At 38.7% G+C, this 20,363-nt stretch overlaps 2 protein-coding genes across 3 annotated transcripts in view; one reads left to right on the plus strand and one right to left on the minus strand.

Moving 5' to 3' along the window:
• LOC113232782 (ecdysone-induced protein 74EF) overlaps positions 1–20,363 on the minus strand; it is a 320,596-nt gene that overhangs the window by 185,754 nt on the left and 114,479 nt on the right. The window lies entirely within an intron of this gene.
• LOC113232783 (U7 snRNA-associated Sm-like protein LSm11) overlaps positions 1–20,363 on the plus strand; it is a 65,011-nt gene that overhangs the window by 6,563 nt on the left and 38,085 nt on the right. The window contains exon 2 of the mRNA XM_026467575.1: positions 7,309–7,424. Within this exon, the coding sequence (XP_026323360.1) occupies positions 7,309–7,424 (116 nt within the window). The remainder of the gene's footprint in view (positions 1–7,308; positions 7,425–20,363) is intronic.

Genomic DNA, 20,363 nt, shown 5'->3' on the forward strand with positions numbered 1-20,363 from the left:
ATGATATGTCAATTCCAGGTACCTTTGCGTATGCTGATGACAGTACAGTTGTAGATAGGTACTTGACCAATGCAAGGGTCAGAGGAGAGGAAATTCAGTCTTGTCGAGAGTCCATGGTTAGCCATTTAGATTTGACGCTCAAGGCAGTCTTCGATTGGGGCGATGCCAATCTTTTCAGGCGTGTCTATTCTCCAGAAATCGGAGTCCTTTTGTGCTGACTCCGACTTTTCGTGATATATCCATACCGATAGCCGACCGTCTCCAGCTACTTGGAATGGACCTGTCGTCCAATCTGAACTTCGACAGATACATTGAATCCATGACCAAAAATGCAGCCAGGAAGCTTGGCATCCTTTCCAGGGTGAGGCGTTACTTCCCATCAGGACATTGCTTCAGCTGTATCAAGCACAAATCCGGTCGGGTATGGAGTACTGCTGCCACCTTTGGGATGGCTCTGCTACATACCAACTGGCCACCTTGGATTCAATTGACAAGCGTGCGAAGAGGCTTTTATGTGACTCGGAATTGTAGAGCAGAAGCTGCAGAGCCTTGAACATCGCCGTAAAGTTATCTGCTTGGCGGTATTTTACAGGATATATCACGGAGAATGTGCGATGGAATTACACGTTGTAATTTCGCCATCCCCTTTCCATCATCAGGGGACTAGGCGTAGGCTTGGCTGCCACCCCTATGTTGTGGATATTCCAAAGATTCGCACGAAGCGTTACGCTTCCACATTTATATGGCGAACGGCTTTGGAGTGGAATTCCCTGCCTGCAGACTTGTTCCCTGAACGTTATAACTTGGGTCTTTTCAAGGCGAGAGTGAATAGGCATTATTTAGGTGGGCATGCTCTATCGTCGACCTTATCATCCTTCCATAGGGTGAGATGGAGGTCAAAGCACATTTGCAATGAATAAAAAAAATACACGCGTCGAAAGAAAGTTCGGGAGAGTTCAAGGCTCGAATTGATAATTTATGGATTCTGAATGCCATAAATTGTTCCAATTGCAAGTAAAGTGAACGAGATAATCTGGCAAGGTAGATAATGTTAAATCCTACAATGGATTATGTATTTCTTTGATGGCACGCTTTTCAACACGACTTTTTTCCTTCCATTGATTGATTTCTTTCCAGATGTTTGTTGAAAATCTCGACTTAAGGGACTCCACTTGAATAATTTTTTGCTGTTATAACAATAATTGTTATTTCGGTATGCGTTATTCAATTAAAACCTTAATTAATCATGGTTGTTTTTTGACTGTCGATTGTTAATCTTAACAGGGAAGCGGACGTTCAGTTCCTGACCTCCAATGAAGACTTATGATCACCAAAACGTGGTACTCTTTTGAATGTTAATTGTATATAATACTTAATGCGTATTTGAGGTTGTGTTTACGTATAATTACGATTTAATTATTGTTTTTAATGATGTAAATTGTATTTAAGGTTATTACAAAATAAAATTTAAATTAATTAGTACCTATACTTGTCTCTACAGTACTAGTATACCAGTCTATAGAGTCGTAGGCAGAGACTACTCCTGACATTCTAGTCATCTTCTTTCAATATTCATGCGCGCTTGTTTATACTTTGACCTGGTCTTTTTTTAGGTATATCTGAGATAGGTACGCCTAAGTCGACCTTTTCTCATTTTCTTTTCTCATTCTCGCTCTATAAAGTTGTATTGTTATTCTACTGACACCCGTCCTTTCCTTCAATGCTTTAGTGTTCCCTAATAATAATAAGTCAATTTATTTTTTGGAAATCAGCTACATAATATCACCACACGCCATAACCCGACAGCGCTTAAAAAACTTGTATTTATTACTCAGTTTTAAAATAATTCTCCAAATTTGAAATTTTGGAACACGTCTTTCGAAATGTGCAGATATTTCTTATAATGAATTTCTTGAATTGCAGTTAACGAGGAGATACTGACAATTATTAATACAAAGATCGAACACTTAAAAAATTCCTTCGATCCGGCCGGATTCGAACCGACGTCTCCTAGCAAACCGTGGCGGACGCTATGCCAACTAAGCCACGGAACGAACCAGCGGACCTCACGAATTTTTCTATGTGCTTGTTGTCGGATCTTTGTATTTAGTTTTCAACGAAAATTTTTGTGAGAAGTTTTCAATAAAAATTTGTGTAGATACTTTTTCATGGGCAGCATCACAAGGCAGATCTATTTATTGTGAACAAATATAGCTGTAATCCAGATGCGGTGATTCAGTTAAACCTTTAGTACACAACTTTGGGCAGAGTTGAAGAATTTGTTTTTTATCATCACCATCAATAACGTTTTGAAAAAATTTAGCTTTATCAGAGTCCAATACGGTCTATAATCTTATCCAAGTTTTTTGTCAAAGTATTTGTTGAATTCACTTTCAGGTAATCTGTTTGCAGTTACCATAAGCGCTGTAGTCATGACTTTCGTGGTATTTCGTAGATAAGGACAGGTAATTGTGTGGTGGCCGACGCAGTTATTTTTCCGCGTAAAAAACAAATCTTATCAAAGCCTGTTTTCGTAAACAACTCAAGGGGAAATCAGTTAAGACGGCGAAATGTCGTAAAAAATTAAATTTATTAGTTTCAATATTTGGAAGAAATGTGGTCCGATATTTTTATTACGAATAAAGTTTTAACTGTTAACGGCTTTATTTATGAATTGAATATCTCTATTAACATCATAATTTCCCCATCGAGGAGAAATTTATAATCTTTTTGGAAGCAATTAAAATTAAAAAAAAATCTTTGATTTCTAAACGAATGTTTGTATCGCAAGGGTCATTTGGTTTAAGTGAACTATGTTAGCTGCGCACGCAATCGCGTGTTTCGTTCGTACCGCCTATTATTTTGCTGCCGATTGGACAAAAATGGCGCTGGAAAGTGGCGAAGTGCGCAGCTGGCTACGTGTCGCCATCTATTGGCCACAATTGCGTAACAACCATGCCTCATTTGAGCCAAGATCTATGCGTTCTGGTAACTGAATTAACAATGCTGTATTGTAACTCGGTTGTTGCGAAAGATACCCCTTACAAGTAGACAGCAGTTACTTCTAACTAAGTAGCACTTAACAAGGAAATGCTTTTAAAATTGAAAGTAACGAATAGAACGTTGCCTTTCATTTTTATTTAACTCACCGTTTCTGTTACGATGCACCATGTGAGTAATACTATGAAATCCTAATCGGAAAACTGTCGAGTTGCATACATGAAGAAATAGAGAAACTAGCCATGACACACCGTTTCTCGGCAAACGAATAAGCAATCTCTGATCGCATACTAACTATCGTATCGAAATCTTATAGCCGTTCAATGCCCATCTCATTTATACAGAGTTGCAATCTCAAATGGTTGCATGCTTCGCTAGACGACTTTCGCGTATACGTTTGTTGCATAACCGCTTTCCACATGAGTGGGATGCGTGCCGTCTCGCTCGCGCCTGCGCCCGCGCACAACCCTGGAGAATCGGTCATCGACTCATCCAGAGATTCGAGCACAGAGAATTTACCTACACCATCGCATAAAAAACCCAACAGCGCGCCGTGAAAAGCGACAAGAAGTCCCCTTCATTAGTTATGCATGAGTAAAAGTGTTCCGCTATTAATTTACATCCCAGACGCGTGTTACGGCTTTTATAGCGAGAACTTTAATTATGTTCACTAGAATCGTAATAGCCGATAACAGACTACCTACCTATTGCGTGATCTGTTATCGTAGCGACAGCTCGCGGTCGTCTGCCGTCTGTCGAGAGACGGTCGTCATAACTTGTGCATACTATTAATTGCCACGTTAATTTAGCAACAATTATTTCAAGCAGTTCGCAACGTGGGTGGTTATTTATAATACACCATTAATTTAATAAGAGTATCAGAAGCCGGTGCTTAAGACGTGATCACAATTCGAATAACGCTAATGTAATGTCAATTGAACCGTAGTCGTGGGGTGAATGCAAATGGCACGCGTGCGTAAAACGGAACGCAACGGAAGTGATGCAACGGAACGCGTTTCGGTGCGCATCTGTGTAAACATCGCGCTTTTCTGAATGGCGGGCGGAGCGGCGCGGACGCGGCCGGCGCGGATCGGCCGGTGCGAGTGCGCGGCGTGCGTTTCCCGCGCTCGGCGGGCGACGACCCCGCGCGGCCGCGGTCAGCGCCCGGGGATAGCCGAGTGAAAGTAATTCGCGACCGCATGCGAGCCATGCCGCCCTGGTACCTTGCTGCGCTTGCCTCGGTCGAGAGCTGCATAGATTTATCGCTTCTAACTCCTAAGCTATTTTAAAACCGGCCACAGTGCTCGCTGACTATTGTTTTCTAAACATACGGCAGAACCGTAGATAATGCGATCGTTTAGGATCTGAATAGGTGCACTGTTCGAATGACTTATACGAGTGCGATGACCGATCGCCGTTCGTCGTTTGCTCTTTTATTTTATGTTGGTTTACATCATAAAAACTTATTATAATTTAATATTTCGAAAACAATTTTATTAGCTCATTGTTTTTCTTTTCCAGATTCTGTACCATTTGTGAAATTATTACTTACATTCGTCTTTAGCGGGATATTGGTACTACCAATATTTCTCTAGTCCTTCGAGCCGGCACGGCAGCGGTAGTCTGATGGGCCGAGATCGCATGTTTGATGCATTGGCTATACCTAATGAAGGACTGGTTCCAATCAGAGACGCTCTTGATTTCATTTAGACTTCTTACATCGTGGCTACTGCTCGATACAAATCGAAATACTATCAGGTCGTATTAGTAATGAAAACTTTAGAATTATGATGTGGTTGTATTAAAATAATAAGAGCTATCCACATGGTCACGTCGTGATTATGTTATTACTTAAGTTTTGATAGTTTTAGGGTCGTATTCCAAAACTCTACTCAATACTCAAGTCCTGATTTGAGTATTGCAGTGAGCAATGAAAATCATACTCAAGTTCTTGCCATTAGGGTCGTATTTTCAGTGTTTGAAATCATACTCAAGTCTGCTCAAATCCTGACTTTCTGGAATACGACCCTTAGAATGTCAGTGAATATTATCTTTACCTTACGCGATCTCACATCTGCAATCAATATGACAAGCTAAAACGGTACTCAACACCTCCACTGCACAGCATTATGAATGAAGAACATTATGTTTGACATTAACGAACTCGCAAAAAACATTATCGAAAATAAACCTCGTCGTCAATATCACGAGCTTACAAAAATTTGCTTACAGTGTTATATATCGCCGTAGTGCATTATATTCTTGACCATACCTTACAATACAATAACTGCACGTGAAACGACATAAAATACGTCAGTGATGATCCACGTGGTAAATATTACCACAGGTGGTTACGGATCGTCAGGGGACGATGACTCTGTTCTTCTATATAATGGGTACTAATTGTTTATAGTATAAAGACATTTATTCACGGCATTTAATAAGTATATAACGCTGACGTTTATACATATTCATAAATATAATAATGATGTTGACAAGGAGTGTATAGTTTAAATTTAAGAGATAATCTATTAAAATAGAGGTTATTAATGCCATCGTCATCGCAAATGTACTTTTTACTGTCTACTGTATCTGCAAGCCCAAAGTTAGACTGTTTGTGGCACAAACATAGATAATATAGATACATAGAAGACTGCCACCTTACCTATTTCTGCCGCCAAGCGGTAATGTGACCATTACTGCGTTTCGGTTTGGAAAGGGTGCTGGTGAAATTACAGGCACATGAGACTTGTCAATTTATGTCTCAGGATGACGGGCGCAGTGTCAGTACCCCTAAGATCTATGCGATTTAAAGCTCTGAGTGGCACTGTTATACCAGGCGCATGACTTGTAAAAATTATAACTATATTGCTTTCTTACTCCTCAAACCCATTGATGGTTAAATTGTGTAAAACCATAAAATGTTAGTAACAATTGAAAATATTAGTGTGGAAAGGCAAGCTTAGCTTATAAATGATTTTCTTTCAGCTAACCTTAGATAAACTGAAAGGATAGTTGATTCCTAGGTTGCCAAAGAAAAAGGGAATGCTGCATGTTCAACATCGACTGTTTTTAAAAATAGTTACACGTGTTTAAAAAATGTAAACTTTGTCTAGGTCGAACAAGTTGTTTACCTTGAAAATCTGAATTTATTAATACACCAATTTATGCACAAGGATTTCGCTAAATTATATGATTGTTCAGACACTCCTATCCGGAATTGTGGGTATCAAATTTTGTATTTACTTCTTACAATGACGAGTAAATTTTTAAAATAAAGGCTTTTTCAACAAGAACTTTGTTTTGTAAATCAAAATAAAACAATAAATCTAGATGACAATTATTCAAATTTTTATTGTATTAAAAAAAGTAAGGTTTGGCAATTATGAATGAAAGTGATATCTGATAAATGTTCACCACGACCACAGTTCTTTGTCGATTCTGTCATTAAAGTTTTTAAACACATTTTGACAAAATGGTGGGTCTATTTCGTTAATCATTTCACGAATTTTCAGTTTTAAGGCTGCAAACGATTCGGTTGGCTCCGTATAGACTATGTCTTTAACATAACCTCATAAAAAATAATCCAGTGGTGTTAAATCACGTGATCGAGCTGGCCACTTAACGGGATCGGGAAATTTGGTTTGCAATAAATTCATTGTTTCGGTGGCTGTGTGACTTGTGACACCGTCTTGTTGAAACCACATGTTAGTGATATCCATACCATCAATAATAGGCCAAAATTGAGTTGTTAACATCTCTCGATAGCGTAATCCATTGACCGTAACCGCATTTCCTAAAAACCCTATATAATAATCTGAAAAATGATGATCTCCAATCGCATACCTCTTCACGGCCATATAGATACGCTGATGCTTATGAAGTCAGCAACTCGGATTAGAGGAAGTCGTTACACTATGTTAGTACAATGGTTAGCCGAGTGACGTAGTTAGCCTGTTACAGTGAAGCGGTAATTCATTTGACCTGGATAAGATATTTAATTGGACACATCTGCCCTAAGCGATGTTACAAGTGCATCCAGCTACTCGCCCATGTTTATCTACGTCAGATTGTAGATTCTGGTCAATTTGTCTAATAAGATTTTTGTTTGTGATACCGAGTGACAGGACGCAGACCTTTAAAACGCAAAGATCTGAGAGACAGTGACACTGCGTCTGTTACCCTGAGCCATAAGTTGACAAGTTTCAGGTTTTCGCTTTGAGCAGTGAGCATTTTTAATTTGTCATACCCCTCTGTTATTTGTAATGCAGATGTATTTTTCAGTGACAAAGAAACGATTTGTTGCAGGTTTAGTAACGGTACCGAGAACAAAGAAGGGCAAGAACGTGTTAACGCGAATAGAAGTTACGGAGGGGCCCTTAGCAGCTCTCAAGGATTGCGTCGATCAAAGGCTTCGAATTAAGGTAAAACAGTTGCAAGATTTCCCATGTGCCTATAATTTCACAAAACCGAAACAGAGTACAAAAAAGAAAAAAAAGAAACAAAGACATTACAGGTTGGCAGCAGAAATAGGTAAGATGGAAATGCTTCCCAAGACGAACTCTTCACAAGGAGTTCTACTTCTACTAATGTTGCTTACACATATTTATAGTTTCATAATTACATTGATTGTCTTACAAAGTTTATCTCTGGGCCTGATCCCGGAGTATACATGTACAATGCACCAGAAGCAATGCAGATCATCAAATCATGGTGGTGTACACTTAAGTCTCGATTTTCTCTGTAATGATAAAACCATTCAACATTGCTACAGACATGCGACCTGTTCATTGCCGCTTTATGTAAATAACTAATATGTCCTCCAATTATTGAAGTTGACAAAAGTCTGTGCAGCGGTCTTGCAACAGTTGCAACCTGCTCGTTGCGCTGGCGCAACGCCAACGCGGAACACCCGAATTAGCAACAAAGCCCTTACGGCGTCTGCTGGCGCGGCGGCTGTTTTGATGGCCTGCCTTTGTTGATACTAGGTTACTTTATTTAGGTAATAGTACAGAACATACAGTGTTAGTATGTCCCTGAGTTTACGAGAAGGCTGGAGCGTTTCCTGTACTAGTGACTATAGGTATGGTAATATAGGTTAAGTAGCAGTAGAGCTTCTTGTGAAAGATTTCATCCAGAGAAGTACTGCCACCTTACCTATTTCTGCCGCCAACCAGTCATGCGAGCATTACTACGTTCAGGTTTTGAAGGGTAAGGGTGCTGGTGAAATTACAGGCACATGGGACTTTTCAACTTATGTCTCAAGGTCACGGGCGCAGAGGCAGTGCATTTTAGATCTTTGCGATTTAAAGCTCTGAGTGGCACTGCAACAACAAAAATAGATTACTGCGAGCGGCAACCTGTCTTCAAACGCTGCGAACATGACGCGTTTTTTTGGAAATATCCTGTGTCCTGCAGTAGACTACTGCATGTAGCATATAAAGCATTGAGTTTAGGTACGCGTCTTCGAATATCATTTTAGGAACAACTCTTGGCTATAATTTTATTATACAGAAAAGTCAAACGTCACCGATCTCATAATCCTATTAAAATAATTAACCACAGTTTGTTAAAGGCGGATTATTTTTAAGACTTCTTAACTGCGTCATTGGTACGCTATTGGTGGTGCACTGTTTCATTATATTGTTTTTATTTACGATTTTATTTAAAGAACTCTCAGGGATTTTAGTGCTAAAAATATATCAACAAGCTATGTCGTGAGTTAAATAGCAAAAGCTCGAAATACCTAGAAAAATAAATGTAAAAATATGTCAATTTTTTTGTTTAGGCTTCCCGTGGCGTCATTTGCTTTTGGTTTCATTGTTACGGTTACTGTAAACATGAACAAACATAAAGTCTGTCAGCTTGCATAGAGACAAACGTGGTGGAAGCTCCAACCTTTTAAATTAAATTTGCACATACATTTCGAAAATTCACAGGTGTAAACACGAATTCGAACCCACGGCCCTCTGTTTGAGAGACAGTAGAGCAAACCATTAGGTTACAGCAGACATTTTTTTAATAATGTTAAGTGACGGGATGAACAAGTGATACGCTTCATGGTAAGCTACATGCCTGTCCATAACAGTTGCAGTGCCACTCAGACCTTTAAATCGCAAAGATCTGAGGGGCACTGCCACCGCGCTCGTCACCCCGAGACATAAGTTGACAAGTCCCATGTGCCTGTAATTTCACCAGCACCCTTACCCTTCAAAACCTGAATAATATAATGCTCGGATTATTGCTTGGCAGTAGAAATAGGTAAGGTGACTAGGTTACTAGGTTAGATTGACTAAGTTCGCCTTGGTCGGCCATTGGCAAAAAGAAGGAATATGGAGATGACGACGAAGACGTTTACAAATTCGGGACGGTTCATTAAGAACTTGTTCCCACAAGTATTGATAATTGACTTTAAATTGTTCAAGATATTTTATTCCGAGGCCGGTTAAATTCTCGCCATTGTTATCTGCAGACATTGTTAGATAATGATAAATTGTATGGCGATAATAGAATAAAACTGTTGCTTACAAAATGTACAAAAAAAAATACGCACTACTACTAATAAAAAATATTAACTGCTTCATGGCCGAACTATTCGATTCCCGGACCGGGAGAAATATTTGTATGGCCTACATTTATTTCTTTCGTGAGTTTGGGTGCAATTTGTGATTGTCTATACGTGTGTCCATGGCATCCGCGATACAGGGTTTTCCTAGTGTGGGGCTATTAGTGTGTGAGCATTATTATTATATACTAATATATACTTATAGTCATAGACGGCGCAACCGCAAAAAAGTCGTTAAAAACCAAAAACAATGATCTGCAACAAACATATATAGAATAATTCGATAAGTTTATTACGTGGCTTAGTTGGCATAGCGTCTGACACTGTTTGCTGGAAGAGGTTGGTTCGAATCGAAGAATGTTTTCTAAGTGTTATCCTTGTATTTATAATTATAATCAACCAGTGGAGTAATTTTGACAATGAATGTCATGGTGGTCAGACATCCTGACGTTCAATAACTGCTAGTAGCTATAAAAGTACCTACCTGGCTGAGTGAAGAAATATATACGGTTTTATAATAAAATTCCAGTTCATGTTCAAAAGTTGCCATTTACGAGGTTTGAAATTATAGTGAAACTAAAACTTTATACAACTTTTTCGTAGTTGGGTGACGAACATCAGTGGTAACCCGTTCAGCTTTTTCAGGTAGTTTCTGTCTATGATATTTGAAATTAATAATGTAATTGATAAATGTGAACAATTGTCTGGTTACAAAGAGCAACCCCTTGAGTTTCTTATACTCATGAATTCTTCTCAGGGGAATCAGCCCTATCAGTGACCGCTTGTTTTTAATGAATGTGACGTTTTCAAGTGTAATTTTCTTATAAACATGTTTTCAATTTCGAATACGGTAAATTTATCCCTATGACCTAGATCTTTGCACCCAATATTTTTCATAGAAACGTACATTGTTCGTCAAATTACAACGTAGTACATAATGTACATAATTAAACATATAACAAGCCTGGTAATGGGTGGCCTTGGCGGGCCGTTAATGGCCAATGATGGGTAAACAAGGCGAGGTCGCGACCGCGGTCCGATAAAGGCATTAGCACGGACGTATCAAATGTAGTGTAGGTCAGTGTATACCGAAAATTCGGTTATATTCAAAGAGAGAGAGAGAGAGAGAGAGAGAGAGAGAGCTAGCGCAATAACTTGTCATTTCTTGCATCCTATGAATGGCATCGCATTCTTCTGTCGACAACCACTTTCTGTGTGACAACCATTTCTATAAAAAAAAATCGCAGATGCAATGGAATTATTAAATCTCCAACACAAATGAAGTGTCGGCTGCTAAGTCTCGCGTGTCCATAATAATAATAACATACACTCAGCCCCGCACTAAGCAAACCCTGTATTGCGGGTGCAATGGATACACACAGAGACAACCACAAATTACACCCAAACTTACGGTAGAAATAAATGTAGGCCATGCAAATATTTCTCCCGACCCGGGAATCGGGCCCGGTATCAAACCATTAGGTTACCATAGGCTTTTTTTATAACATCAAGTGACGGGACGAACAAGTCGTGCGCCAGGGACACCCACGTTCATAACAGTTACAGCACCACTTTCAGCTTTAAACCACAAAGGGGCACTACCACTGCGCCCGACACCCTGAGACGTAAGTCGACACGCCCCATGTGCCTGTAATTTCACCAGCACCCTTACCCTTCAAAACCTGAACGCAGTAACGCTCACATGACTGCTTGTTCAAGATTAGGTAGCAGTACTTGTCTGTACGGGCTCTTTCACAAAGAGTTCTTCTGCTACTGAAAAGTATATGTGCCTGAAAAGTATATGAAATTTGAGGTACACGACTATTAAGACGATACCTCCAATGAACATTCATTTTCTTGTATTTTTGTAAACACCCATATTTATTTACTGATATTATGCTCCCCTTATTTTGTGAAAAACAAAGAAATAGAAACAAAATGCGAAAAAAAGCAAAAAACTAACAAATTTTGTAAAAAATATGAAACAAAACAAAAACAGAATTGGTCCAAAAATTAAATTGGCGTAGTGTTAATCGAAAACTAGTGCTGGATGAGTCATAAAAAACGCGTGTCATCTGTTTTGTGTATCATCTACGTTGCTGGACTTCAATAACAAAGTCTAAAATAAACGCGTCATCGTTAATCCGTTTACGTTCCATTGCTGAGAACGAGTATACTTATATTTCGTACCCTTGTTATACAAAAGCCACATATGATCTTACGTCGAAAGTGCTTTTATCATATGAAACTCTTGTAAATATAACTAATTCTCTTCTCTAGTCGTACCCTCATGTCTGAGGATTTTAGTCAGCTTTATGCTTCTGAAGTGGGTGACCTGCCTCCATTTGTTTCCATCTAGCGCGTCCCTTACACTTGGTCGGTCCATTTTGTTGGTGCACGACCTCGTATTCGCTTTCCTTCCGTGTTTCCAACCACAATCAGTTTCTCCAAACTTTCATCGCCTCTGCACATCATGTGGCCAAAATACTAAAGAATGCGCTGGTGGCTATTTAAGCATAAAAAAGTTACCGACTAATTTCATTCGTGAACCTCTCTCCTTATACAGTAAGGCCTATAACAGACTGATTGCATGTTTGCAGGTAATGCGTGAAGTTGTAATCAACTTCAAGCAGCCGAGACCACAGCTGCATGAAGTTGAAAACGATTTCATGCAGTCGAGGTCTCAGATAACAGTTGCAGTGCCACTCAGAGCTTTAAATCGCAAAGATCTGAGGGGCATCGCCACTGCGCCCGTCACGCTGAGACATAAGTTGACAAGTCCCATGTGCCTGTAATTTCACCAGCACCCTTACCTTTCAAATCCGGACTGCTGCAATGCTTGGCAGCAGAAATAGGTAAGGTGGCAGTACTTACCTGGCCGAATTCTTTCAAAAGGAGCTGGACTACTGCGTACATAGTTATTTATTTAGCGTAATAATTAAACTGTAACAAAATATATAACAGGTGGGTGAATTTCACATTTCAATGGCACTTTTTGAGTGATTTTTGTAAAAACCTTTTTTCTTTTGGTTTTAAGGTCTTAAACGTACAAATAAGTGCAAGCAATGTCAATAATTATAAAATCACAGAAATATTTAAGTTAATTACAACAAATAACGATATTTTAGGTCACACGAATGAGATTGCAGTAACACGAATGATTTTCTCATACAATGTAAATGAGAAAGACGGCACAGTAATGAGAAATTATTATTACAACACACGTTTTATCGTTCACAAAAGAACATTTAACATATAACAAATATTTTAATATAACTTCTTGTATCAAAATCCTTCTCATCCGTGTAAGACCGTCTATCTATCTATGTATATGTAATTAATAAATAAATCTGAATAAGTATTTTGTTAATGTCATATAAACGTTGTTGTATATCAACATATTTTCATCACCACCATCAACGTCGTCATCATGATCACCATTATCGTCAGCATCATTACCATTCACATCATCACCACTGTTACGGACGGCCGTACGCGCCTGGCCGGTCAGAGCTAGAGTTCAGAGGAGAATGAATAATTCAGGAGCTCTGATTGGCCGAGCGGCGTAGCGACCCATTGATAGGACCGGTACGATGTGGGAGACACCGTACTGGTATAAATATAAGCGATAATTGTCATTCGAATGAATCACTTTCAAGCACTCTTACTTGTCACATTTAGTTGTTACCTATTTGTAAGTCAGATCGACAAATATGAATATACAGTCCACTTCAGATTAAGGAAGTTTCATTTTACAATAAGGATATCGAGGGAAGATTAAAGCAGGGCAGTTCAGTTTAGGCTGACTCCAACAACCACAATCATTGTCATCATCACTACAATCATCATCGTCATCATCACCACCATCATCGTCGTCACCACCCTCATCACCACCACTAACACCATCTAATTGTTATATTTGAAGTAAATGTTTGGCTTAAAGTAACTATTTGACTTAAAAGTAGACAAGAATGAGAGCGACAATAATGATATTTGGATACATTTGTAATTGTCAAGTGTGTACAATATGCTGGACTGTTATAAAAGTGCATGGATTTTAAAGGTCCCTTTGTCTACTTGATGTACAATAAAGTTTATAAAACTATTACTTAATACTTATTTAGATAGATTGCTTTACATGAATGAGAACGATTTAGTCACTAGCGCTGAAACTGGTATTTAAGTCGATTTTTTTGCTAAAACCTAGATGCACAAGGTTATTTCACTGTGTACACTCCAATCCGACAGGAGCCCCTTCTCACGTGTGCGAAGGGTGAAGGTGATGCGGTATGAACTTTTGTTATTAGGAGGCTTTTAGTTGAATTGACACTAATGATAAGAACAATTAAATCACATTTTGTATTTCCAAGAAAACATGTTTGTTTGTAATAAATTGGTAAGTTCTGGTATTTTTCGACGTGTAAGTTATTAGAGTTTATCCTCTATGATGGGAAATATTGCGATTTTCACGAGTGTTTAATTATTTTTTCTTCTTTTCTTAAAATTAGGGCGACGTGGAACCGGCTCCCATGAATGAGAAATTGCCCACTTTTTCAATTTTTATTTATTACTGTGACGTAGTAAAATAGTAGTTTTATGTGTAACACAGACTAAGTAAGCAAGCAATCATATTAAATAAATAATGCTTAGCATTCATGTAATAACATGAAAGTTATTGAAAGGGACACATTTTTGGAGGTTATCTGAAAACGACCCAGGTGGTTTCGTCCGATGAAAATTTTAACGTAATCACATTTACCAACCCCCATTGGGCCAATGTGGTGAAGACCCGTATTCAGCAGTGCGACGTTAAATAGTGGTTTTAACGCGGCAACATTTCCAAACACCAGTAACAATATTTTTTGGCATAGTTAAAAAAACACTAAATTAACTATTTTTATCATAAACTAAATAAGTACGCAATAAAAATAACAAATAGCGTTATCAGTACTGTAAATTAACATATAAGGGCTTCCGTATTTGCGTGTGTTGTTGCGAGCCCTTGAAGTCCGCCTTGAATTTTAATATGTTGGTGTTGCTATGATTACACTTTAAATTATTGTCACACGACGTCGTTATGTGAAACAAGTGTTTAGAACGTAATTTGCCGATTTATAGTGCTTTCCAAATGATTGGAGAGTTCCTAGTTTTTTAACGAAAACACGTCCAGAATAAATATAGAAGAGTTCATTTTCCCTAATTGCTTCTACCGGGAATCGAATCCGGGACCTTCCCCGTCCAGCGCCCGTAAGCCAACCGTCAGTTTGATATTGTAGCAACAGTATTATAAATTATAATAATATCTTCATTTAAATATTTTAGTCTTCGTTTAGTCACAAATAGTACAGAGCAAGCTAAACAAGATTTACAAGTGTAGGTGTAATAAATAACAGATGACAAAAGATAGGCGTAAATTAAAAAAACTAGCTCTATGTCCTTGGAGCCAGTGTGTAGTATGCAAAAGAAACAAAAGAATGGGTCTGTGGGGACGTAGTTTACACATTTAATGATAGCTAAGAGGGTAAAGTTTCTGAAAATTCTATTTATGTACATTAAAGTTTGTTTACCTTATTGCTACACGAAATTGCACTTTAAAAACCGCAATTTTTATACAGTCAATTAAAAAAATTCAAGAACATTAATAGAAAATAGACACACAATAAAAAATTAATAAAAAAACGTACATCGTTATTGGACCACCAATATATGTAAATACCAATATATACCTCGGTTGACAACGGTTGCTTGAGTGCCTTACTAGGCTTTACAATTTCCTTTTGAGCGGACGCCTTAATCCTGGGGTTTGTCCGTACATTTGTCCTTGTGTGTATTGTCAAAAAAAGACGGTGGTGTGAGACCCATTGCTGTTGGAAGCATACTGCGTCGTTTGGCAGCAAAGTTGGGATGCCGCGCTGTGAAAAGGGAAATGGCGTCTTATCTCCAGCCACATCAGCTCGGTTTTGGTACTCAATTGGGATGTGAGGTGGCTATTCACGCGACACGGACTTTTGCAATGGACCTATCCAATGAAAGTTGCGTTATTGTAAAGCTAGACGTGCGAAATGCATTCAACGCTATAGAGAGAGACGTACTCTTGAATGAGGTGCGCGAGCAGATTCCCGCCTTATATCCTTTCCTTTTTCAAGTTTACCAATCTCCTTCTAATCTTTTTAATGATGGTCGTTTAATTTTGTCACAGGTGGATGCTCAGCAGGGGACCCACTTGGGCCGCTCACTTTCAGTCTTGCTATCCACAAAATTATTTCGGAGTTAGAATCACCTTTAAATATATGGTATTTGGATGACAGCACCATAGGAAGAAATCCTGAAGTAGTGGGGCGGGATATTAATACTTTGTTACCGCGGTTTAAGGAGGTGGGGGTTGGAAGTGAATTTGTCCAAGTGTGATTTTTTCTCCTGTGGGGCGCGTTCCAGTTCATCTTTTTCCCTTTTATCTTCCCTACCTTCTGGTCTCAAAGAGATGTCTACTGACGATTTCTTTTTGTTGGGTTCACCCGTATTTACAAATGCGATTCCTGATGCCGTCGAGGTCAGAAGACAACTACTCTTGTTTGATCGTGATCGCCTCAGTAACATCTCGGCTCATGTCGCCATGGTTTTGTTGCGAATGTGTTTAGATGTTCCTAAAGTAGATTACCTACTGCGGACGACGCCGACGTGGATGTGTCTTGAGGAAGTCTCAAAATTTGATGATTCCCTGAAAGGCACTGTTGAGGCAATCCTTAATGTGTCATTGAATACACAACAATGGAGCCAAGCGGCCTTGCAAAGACGACCTGCAACCCATCTGTGCCTGTACCAGCTCATGCATATAGGCAGAGGGCTTGGGATGACGTAGGAGCCCGACGTGTTCTGCAGGAGCTTATAAGTGGATGCGTGAGGGAAAATGTAGCCAGGTTAAAGGCTTTCTCTCAGGCAGAATCTGGCGCATGGCTCCATGCACTACCAGCTCCGCATTTGGGCACTCTGCTCGACGGCAACTCGGTTCGTGTGGTGCGGTAGGGGCCAGCGGCCATCATGCCCTGAGTTGTGTCGATGTGCGGGGAGATTCCCACGGCATCATGCGTTAATCGAAATCCATGCGTGCTGGAACCTCTAGACCTCAGTCGATCAGATGGAAAAAGGCCCGACGGAATGACTCTGGTGCCGTGGGAGAGAGGTAGGTGACTCCTGTGGGATGCGATATGTGTTAGCACTTTTGCAGTTTCGCATCTCAGCGGCTCAGTAACTTCAGCTGGTGCAGCTGCTGAGTCCGCTACTCGCAAGAAACGAGACAAATATCGTGACTTGGAAAGTCGCTACATTTCCGTTCCGCTTGCTGTTGAGACGGTGGGTTGTTGGGGTTCCGATACGAAAAAGTTTATAGCGGAAATCGGGCGACGGTTGGAGATGACTCTCGTGCCGGGTTGTTCTTGGTGCAAAGATTGTCCGTCCACAGATGTTGCCATACAGCGAGGAAATGCGGCAAGCGTGATGGGCACCTTTGCGCCGGGATCAGTCAGGGTCGGGCTTTTTGACGAGTTTGAGCCATGTAATTTGTAATTTCTTGATTTCTTTAAATTATTTGTTATTCATGACTATACTACGTATTAAAAATAAACTTGACCTAAAAGTATACACCTCTTTCGAATCCTTAACTTGTCAGACAAGCTCTTTTGACAGATATGAACGTATGTCTAGAAGTTTTCACCATGATAGATGAGTTATAACGGTCCTTTCCCCAAACGTTTCCTGTTCTTTTTAAATGTATTTTTGTCGTAATAACGTACCTTTCCATATGTGCATATATGGAAAGGAATGTTTATTATACGATATTTATAAATAAACGATGCCGATTTCATTTTGATAACGAATAATTAACTTAACTTTATTGCAACCAGAACTTGGCCCAATTAATAAAATGTAGTTCAAGGAATGACTTAATTAATTTATGAAGATTTATCGCATTGTTAGCGAACATGACCACGATCTAAGTTAGTTTTACAATTCTATACCAAAATATAACTTTTCATAGATAAAATTATACGAGCGGCGTTCTATGTATTCTCGATATAGGCATCCGAGAAAAATGAGAAAATTCTGAATAAAATTTATTTTTCAGTGTAGAGTCACATTACCTCAATAAACTTCTTTGATCGGGAACCTTTTCGATACCTTCTAAAAATATTTTACAAATATTACAAAAAAAATCCTTCAATCGGGCCGGATTCGAACCGACGTCTTCTAGCAAACCGTGTCAGACGCTATGCCAACTAAGCCACAGAACGAACCAGCGGATCTCACGAATTTCTCTATGTGCTTGTTGTCGAATTCTTCAGTTTTTCACCATCGGAAAAAGACTTTCCATAAAGAGCTTTTTTAAGTTTGCGCAATCACTGGAGATCGGGTCTGGGCTGTAGTGCGGTAAGAATAGGTTCAGACAATAAAAAGATTACCTCTTTTGAGTCTATGAAAATACTCGTATATACCTATGTACGTATATAATTATCTTCACTTTCAGTACCTCGTTATGACGACGCCGTCATATTCTATAATAATTACAGTTGAAGATAAAAGAAAAAGTGTTACTTCACGTTGAGTCAGTAGAGATAAGAAGCTGTGAGACGTAAAAAGATAGAACTCTCTACGCTATCTTCCGTTATATTTAATCAAGATGTCCAAGTAGATTTTTCTATGGTGTCTACAAAGTTAAGCATATAATAGCGGCGTATCTATAAACTGATACAATCATATCACCGAACGATATGCAGATATGCGAGCGTGGGCCCTAATTTAAAAATATTCTCGCGAAGGTCGCACGCTTTGCGCCCGCGCAGCGGTAGTACTGCGACACACAGTCATTGTATTCTGATTGGTATTTTTATAAAGTCAGTCAGTGGGTCATATTTCGATCTAGCCCGGATATTTTTGTCGTACGCATGGAAGTTATGAATAGATCAAGTTTGTCGCGTTGCACGTGACTTACTAATCAGTGTAATTTTTCTTTCTGACAGCTATTTCTGACATATAAATGGTCTTTTTCAGCTTTTAAAGTGAACATACTAACCGTTGTGTATCTACATTTTTTATACGTGAATATAAACTCATTGACAGAACGAGATCTGCACGAGTCACGAATCAAGGTGTGAACAGAAAATACCTTGCCCTAAAAAAATTGTCTAATGCTTGTTGACGGTTAATCAGAAACTGCAAACAATAGTCAAAGAATATAACGGAACCAAACTTGTATTTTTGTATAATATTCTTGTAAGAAAACGTTCGAATTTTTCAAATATTTGTTATATCAAAAACGCAAAAATGTTATAACAATAGACCTTAGAGGATGGATAAACAGTCCAAGTCCAATCAAAAATCCAATCAAAATGGACCGACACGTAGAGAGCCAAATTGTCAATTTAATCATAAAAAACAATAGCAACAAAACGAAACTGTTAATTAAAGAGTTTTCATCTTCCAACAATATTTTTTTTTGCAATGTGATTACAACGAAACTAAATGGAAAGCTAAAATTACTCCAAGGCCGTCCGGTATAAACATTGTCATTGCTTCAGTAGATATGTCACATACGGGTTGTTCGTCTGAGGACCGACAGCAAGAAAATAATAAGCATTCTTATTAAGAGGGAGCAGAGGAAAAATTCCTAATCTTCGATTTGATTTTAGAGGGGTATATCCACTTTAATGTTAAAAATAAAATATTGTATGAGTAACTACACGATATATTCAAGCATAGACATTAATCAGAAACATAAAACAATAAAGTTTCCTCGATAGATCAAAATCACGAAATGACCTCTAATATTCACATTCACATTTCGATTCATCCTCGAAATGCTACAGGTTATTAGGGCAAAAATTAGATAATTAATTATATTTATGCATTCAAATTCAAAAATTCAAAATTCAAAATAATCTTTATTTCATAGGTAAGCATTATTACACTTGAAATCGTCACAATGGTTAAACTCTACCGCTCATTCGTAAGGCAGATTCCCCTGAGAAGAATGAGCAAGAAACTCTAGGGGTTGCTCTTTGTAAATAACATTTACAATATTTTTTTTTATTATTTGAAACATCAGAGATCGAGACTACCTCCATGAGCTAAACGGGTTACTACCACGGATTTTTGTCATCCAAGTACGCAGAAGTTGTATAATAACCAAAAATAATAACAAAAAGCATGATGGAGAACTGTCACTACGGATTTTTTAAATCCCTTTAGTTTAGAGTTATTCTGCTAAAACGAATTTGGTACTTTTAATGCGCAAAATTCAACATCTCCTGTCGCATGTCACGCGAACTTCAGGCATATATTTGTTTCACAAATTTGGGTGGAGCCAACGTCAAAACTTTTTTGGCATGCTCCCTCTTAAGAGTCTATACAACCTCAAATGGCGTTGGTTGAATCCGCATAACAGTGAAAGTATTGAATTAATAACTTTGGAAAGAACGCATAGCACAATTGAAAATATACACTGATTAGTACACGGTGTGGAAACACGATTCCTAAAAATTTTGACTATAAAAAAAAAACACAAACTTACCTCGAAATTTTATAAGAAAACAGTAGTGTCCAATAGATATATAGTAGTATTGACATTGACTTACAATTATATGGACGTCGGGTCCGCGCTAAAAAGTGTCCGCACTTGTAAGGCGCTAAAATCGTATACAGAGCGCCAAACTCCGCTTTAGTCTTCATTTGTTCTACGGACAGCGCGAAACTGCGATGACATAACAATTTAAATTTCGAATAGGTTGACTTGGGACATTTTTTT

This window comes from Hyposmocoma kahamanoa, unplaced genomic scaffold (assembly GCF_003589595.1).
Source record: "Hyposmocoma kahamanoa isolate Upper Pololo Valley unplaced genomic scaffold, ASM358959v1 78, whole genome shotgun sequence".
Classification (NCBI taxonomy): Eukaryota; Metazoa; Arthropoda; class Insecta; order Lepidoptera; family Cosmopterigidae; genus Hyposmocoma; species Hyposmocoma kahamanoa.